Below are 9154 nucleotides of genomic sequence, written 5' to 3'. Positions count from 1 at the left end.
AATATCATATGGTTGTTATTAACACCAATATCATAACTCGTTTCCATGGTGATCTTTTTATCATAGCCCTAAGACCTTCGACACATAGGAGGAACATGTAAGGGGATAGGGTATCACTTTGTCTCAAACTTCTATTGGGGATGACAATATCAAAAACTTCTCTATTGATTGTCTAGAGGATGGGAGGGTGACTCTAGAAGGAAAAGAGTTACAAATAAGTCGTTCTATAACAAGTAGGTGAACCTCTATTGATTGTTGTAGAAACGCCGTGAGGAAATGGAAAGGCTCGAGAAAGAAAGGCAAGCAGAAACGTTACAAGAATTTGATGGTATCAGACAAGATGACATCCAACAAACAGATAGCTGCAGTTGAGAAATCCGTGCAAGAACTGGAAGACGATTTCATGTGAAGTGAATCAAAAAATTCTTGTTTCTATGACATGTCGCTACCAATATCTGCCCCGAAAATTCTTAATCATGTTCTAAAACTTTATACTTATGAAATCTGTTGCAAGATTGTTTGATATAGTTACGATCATGATGTTCAGAAAGGCTTCACATGTGAGACAAGATCCCACATCGATAAAATAGTGGGTTGTAGACTTGCATACATATTCGATAAGCTAATTCTCTTACTACCATATGGTTTTAGGAAACAATGAACTTCATCAAATATATGTACAAGTCAACGCACTTGACCCGTAGATTTGTGGGCCTGAGCCCACGAGTGTCCCGAGTTCACACGAGTGGGCCACGGTGAAATTATGTGACGAATTGTCACGGCCTAATACATGAATCATGATTTGTGGGTTATCGAGAACTGTTAACTTGGTGCATCAGTTATGGTTGTTTAACGGCGTATTAGGCTCATATCGTACAAGCTTTGATTTGTGTTGGGGTTTGGCACGGTCAGAACTCGTGCAAGTTTCGATTGATTCAGTCATTTAAACATCTGAAAACCATCTAATATAATTAGACCATAATTAAAACATTTAAAGTTTTGAATCAATCAAAACTGCAAAAATTGTTCACATTTTTCCTGAAGACTAAAGGATTAAATCTTATGTTGCCCCTTTCTGAACTTTGTTTGGACGACCATGGTATGAATCTCTGTCACGAGGCCGTCCGTGCCTTCCGCCTCTGTTAAATTTTGCTTCCCTGAAGATTCAAGAGTTTTTAGTTTTCGCAGTAACATAATAACTTAGTTTAACCAAGAAAAGATAGATCATAGATCATATACAGACCTTCCTCTGTGTCCCTTGCCACGGAATCTCCCTTGATTTCCTTGAATTTGACTCCAATATTCCTTCTCCGCGTTACCTGAGGGCAAGTAAAGGTTTTGCAGTTAGCGGCCGAGTAGCAAGAAATTAAGCACCACAAGGAAACGCACTTGCTTCGTCTAGTCTGAAATCCAAAACACTAGGCAACTCATAATCTCTCAAGTGCTTTAACAAAATTCAGTGTTATTTATATCCACTCCCATCACCTAATTTGAACAAGATTACAATCTAATCAACAGTAAGTATGAAGACTATACTGTGCACTCAAAAGAGTTTCAAACTAAACAGTCGTTTGCGGGCTGCGCCTTACCGGACACAGGTTCAAGGGCAGCGATATAGTTTTTGACGACAATACCCCCTTCCTCATTGAGCACAGCAGCAGCACGAGCTTTTTGGGCTGCCTCAGGTTCCTCAAACCGGATGTAGCCTGAAGTTTCTCCCATCTTAAAGTCAATGTACTGCGCATAAAAAAAATAGAAATTAAAGAATAATAAGAACACCAGCATAAGGAATTTTGCATTTGATTCAGCATAAATTAAAAAGAACGTGAAAAGATGAGAGTTGGAACAGCAAAGAAAAAGTAGTACCTTGACAGTGCCAAATTTCTGGAATACTGCCTTCAGATCTTCCCGAATAACAACATCCAAGTTATCCTTGTAGGATTCAACAGCAGATTTTCCTTCGGCTATCTCTCCAGCCATTTTTTCAGCCCTTTTAGAAGAGTTATCATTACCCTCAGCTTCCTTCTCTTCCGTTTCAGGAGTTGCTTCTGCCTTAGATTCCTCAACATTTTCCGCAACACCATTTTTATCATTTTCTGATGCCTGATCTGCCAATTCCGATTCATTTGCTACGGATTCTACTCCATTTGTCTTGGACACCATAGCATCACAGCCTTGCTCATCTGAACCATTTTGCTTAGATTCATTTTCCAGTGACTTGCTCTTTAATGTGAAAGCAATGATTAGGCCCTTGGGATAGCTGCAATAATAGTGATGAAACAATGAACACATTAGAATTCCTTTAGTGAAACAATGAGCATTGCATGTAAAACTTTATTTTTCAGCATTTCTTATCCCTAAAGACAAGGTAAAAACCAGATACATACTTGTCCTCTTCAGAATCTTTATTATTTCCACGGTTACGACCTGACTTCTCATATTCCTGTTCTTCCTTATCTCTTGCAGCGTCAAATTCTTTTCTATTTGAGACAGAACAAAATACTACATTAATAAATCTCTTAAGCCAACCAGCAACCACATGATTAATTTAGTTACCAATATTAAAGAAACGGTTTTACATATATCAAAAGACAATACTTTTTAAAAAAAAAATGAAGATTCCCATTAATCAAAACCAACCAATAACAAATAAAAGGCAAAACACAGCAAACAAAGAGCCAAAAAACAGGAGCCTAACAAACTCTCAACCACAATCTATCTCAGGCACTTAACTTGCTTTTAAAGAACAAATTGATTCTACCATGAAGAAAATATTTAATCTGATCAAACAAAAACAGAGAAAAAAATAAGCATTCCAAAGCATCTCATTTCTGTTTTACGAAACCGGTACTTGTTCATGATTAAAAAGTTAAAAAAAAAAAAGAAAACACTGCTGAAAATAGTATTCATAAAGAAGTCAGTTCACGGGAAACAAAGGATGCGACATATTCCTACTGATCCTTAACCTCCACTTCCTCTTCTGTTTTTCTACGTTTAGCATTTTCTCACTTTTCTACACCCTATGTCCTAGTGATTTTACAGCACTTGCTTACGTTTACATAATCAAGGAGAAGAAGAAAAGGATGATAACAAGCAAGTAGGAAGGAGATAGACAAATAAAAAAGGATCCAAATCGGAAGTATTACAAAATGGGTGGGACTTCTAAAATTAGTGAATGTTGCAATATAAGGGAGACGAAGGTAGTATAAAGAACTTTACTAAACAGACGAAAATTGATAGTGAAAGCTCATTTCCACTGACATATACTACACACAAGACAGAAGTTTACTTCGGCTTGAGCTCTAGATCTGCACCAGCATACACCAAAGTTTGCTTCAAAACCTTTAATGCATCTTCCTCAGTAGAAAACTCAACCAAAGCAGTCCCACAAAACATATTTTTGTGTGAAACAAGACGGGGAAGTCTGACACTGTTAACCTGAAATTTGTGAAAATAAGGACATGTAAATCAGGAAAAAAAAAAAAAAAAAAAAAAAAAAAAAAAAAAAAAACATCAATGTGATAATACATATCCACCAGAAAGTCATGAAGATCAAATTTAAAAGTAATCCTCTTTCTTTGTTGATTATTTCCAATGTTTGGTTATTCTATGTCCATTGGGAGTAAAATAGGTAAGGAATTCTGAATATCTAATATTGAAATAAGCCCCAAACATCACTTAATCTGAGACTTGTAGCACTAGCATGAAGTTATATAATATTCTGTATATGACTATATGTTAATATCTACTACTATACATGACAAAACTATGCAGAGATGAGAATATCCAACTTGACATAAAGGTGAGGAAAATAAATGACATACTTTAGCAAATTCAGCAAAGAAAGATTCAACATCTTCACGCTGCACATCATATGGCAGTGGTGAAGCAGCAATAGTCCTACTATCAAGCTGTTCTATCACCTCATCTGGCTTTTGAAGTTCAGTTCTCCTCCCAACTTTCTTACCTGGAATCATCCGTTGATATGTCAGGATTTGGAAAAGACATTGCCTCGGTTACACTCATATACGCATGCACAGTTTAGTCACAAACAACAGTGATAAAGAAAGATCACAGAAACAATTCTACATGGCACACACATCAAAACAGTAGAACCGAACACTTTTGCTCACTAAGGCAGTCCGAAAGGACTGGTTACATGCATGCGTACATAACACCCCATATTTAAAAAAAATTCACATCGCTGTAACATCTTTCTATTGAATGGATTGTGCAACAATGTTACATGACTTAGACCCAAAAATATTGGGCTCGTCCACATGTTTCACTTTCCCTTTCAATTATATATTGCATGGAATGTGAATATAAAAAAATTTTAAAACACCCCAAAATTTAATACATGACTATTATGAAGAGAGAATTATATTCAAAGATCCATATTAATGCTATTTATTTTCTTGACAGATTCATAGCAGTTAACTGAAATACAACAATAAGCAGCTATATCGTCAAGTATCTTCCAAGTACAAAATGGACAAATATTAGCAACGAAAAAAATTCATAAAACCCAAAGAACTTGAAGAACCAGTTTCCCAAAACAATATACAAGAGGAATTGCTAACACAATCATATAAAACACATCAAAATGAAATTCAACCATTTGAAAAAAAAATTCAGTAAATCATTAATAATTTATTATATTATGATTATGAAGATATTTTTAACAGTAACTTTCATCATCATCTCACTAGTTCTAATCAAAACTATCTGAACATCAATTTAACCTGATAATATCAATCAATCATTTAATTAAAACAATAACAAAATGAGACTAATACGAACCATCATCAGAAATTTTAAGAAAATTAGAAGTCCGGAGAGTGTCGGCAACAGCCTTAACAGTATTTTCAGAAACCTCTTCCGGTTTAATATCTCCTAACTTCAAATACCCTCGCATCTTCGCAAATGAGCAAATTAAATCCAAACTCACCACTTTAAGAAGTTAAGTCAATAATTATTTTCAAAATATCAAACTAAAGAAACTTAAAATTTAATAAAAAATACAACATAAACTTCAGATAATATAATAAAAAGGAAAATTTTTCTGAATAATCCAACCTACTGCCCAATCTTCCGGTTGAACCAGTTTATAGCAACAAAGGTCCGACAAAATGTATGCAAATGTTGGATTATTTAAAATTTTTCAAAAGGTGGTATTATTAGCAAAGGATGGGCAATGGGTTGAATTATACATAACCATTTTTTCTAGTAAAAAATCCAACAATATTAAACATTTAATTGACAATTTAAACTAAAATTAACAAAAAAATAAATAAAAAGATACATCCATCTTCGTTTTTATTTATTGTAGTCATCAAAAAGTTGTCTCGAGGAAGATTACTATCACTAAAGTAGAACTCAACCTGTAAAAATTCAATAAATAAATTAGAACTTTGAAATTTTATATCAATCAAATGAAAAATCAAAAATTACAGAAGTTTTAGTTAAACCTGTCGAATCACTTCTTTTGAGGTTTCTTCATCTAATACGGATGAAACCATTGTACGCGAGATATTGTTTAGGTCTCAAAGTAGATAATTGAGAGGAATACACTGTCTATGAAAAAAATAGTAATCTAAGGTTTAAAAGAATTCAAAACAAATAATTATTTATTTATAAGAATAGAAATGAAGCCATTAACTGCATTATGACTAATATACCAAACTTATAAAAATAGAAAAAAAAAATAAAAAAAAAAAAAGAAAATCAGTAAGGTTTAAACTAACACAAACATAGAAGTAAATCGAAAAACTTAATAACTAATAAAGATTAAACAACACAGACGAAATAAGAGATTAAGAACATAAAGGATAAACAACACAAATGAAATAATAGAGATTAAACACATAAAGATTAAACAACACATACAAAAACATGAAGATTAAACAACGCATACGAACATGAAGATTAAACAACACATACAAGATTAAAAACACAAAAAGCTTCATTTAAATCGGAAAAAAGAAAAATATAACAGTTATAAATCAATAAAATAACCTTGAAGGGTAGAAGAACTAAAGCTCAATGGCGAAGATGAAGAGATTACAAGAAGAAAGGGTTACAATTAGTGGAGAAAGATGGGAGGCGGGAATGGAAAATGGAAACAGGAAAATCAAAACAATTAAATGCAATTTTTTTTAAAATAGTGATACAGTCTCGATAGAGAATTAGTGATTGAACGAAACAGGTAGGCGTGCAGTTCAGCCTTTGGGCCTAAACTATAAACTAAATGGGATGAGCCTTATCTCTATTTCTATACATCAATTATTTCGATTTTAATATTTCGTTTTAAATTTTTCCAAATCTAATTATTTTGGTTTTTGAATATCCAAACATGATCTAAATCAAATTTCAAAAATTACCAAACCATATTTATTTGGAAAAAAATTGACATTAATAATCCAACTTTTTACTCATCTGCTGTGAATAATCCACTTTAGATTATTTTCTAATAATCCAAAATTTCTTTAAGTTCGTTGTGAATAATCGAACCTTTATTTTAATTTGCTAGCAGCATACCCTATTATCAATTATTATTAGTAATATGGTATGTTGTGGGCAAATTTATCACAATGGTTGAATTATTAGAAAATTATCTAAAGGTGGGATTATTCACGGCGGATGAGTGAAAGGTTGGATTATTAATGTCAATTTTTCTTGTTTATTATTCATTTTGATCTTGTTCAATTTGCGGTTTTAATCCGATTTAAATACCTAATTTCTTTTAGTATCACTATTGGTTAAATATGAATTATAATTTTATCATTAAAACCAAATAATAAAAAAAAAAAGAAAATACTATTTGGTCTCATTGAAAATACATATGCATTAATTAACATGTAATTGTTAACACTCAAATATGATGAAAAAATGTATATGATCCCTTTGCTAACGTTTATATCTAAATCTGATTAAAATATTCATATTTAGTTGTTATATACTCCACTATCCATGATGAGGATGATTTTCCTAACTAGGTATAAACAAACGTTTAATTAATCTGTAGGCAAAATTTAAAATTATTAAAAAAATTAAGAAAAAAAGTTCAGAAATAGTTTATAAGAAAAAAAGTTAAGAGGTAGTTTATAAATTTTATTTTAAATATTTAATTTAGGCTGTTTGGATGGACCCGTCTGACGATCTCATAGTTTGGACTTTTGCCTACATCATTTGATTTTATTTTTTCAATCCAAATCCAAACCCTAATTTGTTCCTAAACCAAATTGCACCGAACTATTTTCTTAAGCATTTGACCGAATCAAACCACTTAGACCGAAGTTTATTAGGCCGAACGAAATAAACTGATAAAGTCAGTGAACCGACAGTTCAATAGAATAAATAATATCTGCAAAGTACACATAAATAAAATTTTATTTTTAGAAACCACAAACGAAAACAAAAAAAAAAACACAAAAAAAACATATGAAATAAAACACTTAATGTACTCGACATCTGATTTTTCGAACCAACAATTGAACAAAACAAAGAAGAATGAAATTTTAAACAACTGAAAATAATACAGTAGAAAGAACAAATGAAGATCTAATTTTTTGAACAAATGAAAACCTAATTTTTGAATAAATGAAAAAAACACTTACTCTACTCTGATTTCTGATTTTTTGAAACAACAAAGAAAAATGAAGAAAGAACAAATGAAACATGATGAGAATAAAATAGAACGGAACAATGAAGATGTAATCGAAAATCTATCACGAACCAACAAAAATTAGAACAAAAACAACAAATGAAAATAGAAAAAAAATTAATTTAATCGACAATTCATAACGAACCAACAATAAAGATTAAATTTAGTCGAAAAAAACAAACAAAGGAACAAATGAAAATCGAAGCTCACCTTGAAGGGTAGATGGACTTAAGATCAAAGAGAAAGATGAAGTCGCGTGCAGCCGGTTGCGGTTTTTTCAGACTTTCAGTTTTTCAGTTTCACTCTCTAAAAGTTGGGACTTGGGAGTGTGGGATGAAGTGAGGTTTGAGGAGAGTTTATTAGGGTTTTTTTTTCCCTTTTAAGGAGAGCAAAACTAAAAAATTAAAAAAAAAAAAAATGGGCCTTAATTTAAAAGATACCCAAAGTAAGCTTGTGACCTTTAACTAATTCTCAAGTGAAAGATTATCAATAATTCTTAAAAAGAGACGATCCTGCGGGGACACCATTTTTATTGGGCTGACTTAATACACATCTTCTGTTTTAAAATAATCACTTATAATGTTAAAGTGATCAATTATAATTTCAAGTGAAATTCTACATAGTAGCATTTAGTTTTCATGAAACGCCAGTAGTAGTACTTTTTAAAGATTTTTCCACATGGTAGCACCCAATTTATGTACTATCTAATTTTCGTAGCATTTTCCGTTAAATTCTTGTTAATTTCTGTTTAATTCACCATTTTTACTTTTAATTTATCGATTAATTTATTAACGCCCTTAAATGTTGTAACAATTTTATTTACATTCAAATTATTGGCGTTATAAAGTTCAAAAGGTGCATTACAAACACTAATAAATAATTCAAAAGGTGCATTTCATAAATTCAAAAGGTGCATTCCAAGCACTAATACATATCTACTTAATTGTTACAACATTCAAGGGCATTGATAAATTAATTGGTAAATTAAAAGTTAAAATGGTAAATTAAATATTTGAGAGCAAAAACTGGATGTTACCATATAGAAAAATCTTACAAAATGATGAATTAAAAGGAAATTAACAAGAATTTAGCGGATAATGCTACGGCAGTTACATAGTTATAAAATGGATGCTACCATGTGGGAAAATCTTACAAAAGAGGTACTACTAGTGTTTCATGAAAAGTGAATGCTGAATTTTCCTAATTTTAAAATAATCATTTTTATAGTTTTAGAATGAAAACTTATAACCTTAAAACAACCACTTAGAATCTTAAAGTAATCAATTAATGAAATCGACTAATGTATGGGCCCGTCTCATGGTGAGACGATCACATACAAAACGAGCTGGATTATTATTTATCACAAATTCTTGTGAGAGACGACTCTAATTGAGTCGGCCCATATACTCCCTATATTTTTTTGTTTGTTCACTTTAAGTTTTTTCACTTTATAAAAGAGCAATTTAAATTTGATTTTTTAAGTATATA

General features: G+C 31.6%; 1 protein-coding gene across 2 annotated transcripts; it reads right to left on the bottom strand.

The window, feature by feature from the left end:
* Positions 1–915: 915 nt before the first annotated feature.
* On the bottom strand, positions 916–8035 carry LOC130802843 (la protein 1). 2 transcript variants are annotated; one of them, XM_057666936.1, is made up of 11 exons: positions 7877–8035; positions 5472–5577; positions 5306–5384; positions 4804–4953; positions 3825–3967; positions 3290–3438; positions 2388–2480; positions 1867–2260; positions 1590–1737; positions 1244–1319; positions 916–1157 (listed from the first exon to the last, which is right to left on the bottom strand). In XM_057666936.1, exons 2-11 carry the CDS (start codon positions 5520–5522, stop codon positions 1061–1063), a joined length of 1380 nt encoding a protein of 459 aa, XP_057522919.1. In that variant the 5' UTR covers positions 5523–5577; positions 7877–8035; the 3' UTR covers positions 916–1060. The 2 variants fall into 2 exon arrangements, with proteins under 2 accessions (XP_057522919.1, XP_057522920.1); XM_057666937.1 differs by having other exon boundaries at positions 5472–5573; positions 7877–8028.
* Between the last annotated feature and the right edge of the window lie 1119 nt (positions 8036–9154).

Source organism: Amaranthus tricolor, chromosome 16, assembly GCF_026212465.1.
Source record: "Amaranthus tricolor cultivar Red isolate AtriRed21 chromosome 16, ASM2621246v1, whole genome shotgun sequence".
NCBI lineage: Eukaryota > Viridiplantae > Streptophyta > Magnoliopsida > Caryophyllales > Amaranthaceae > Amaranthus > Amaranthus tricolor.
This window is presented reverse-complemented; position numbering and strand designations above follow the sequence as displayed.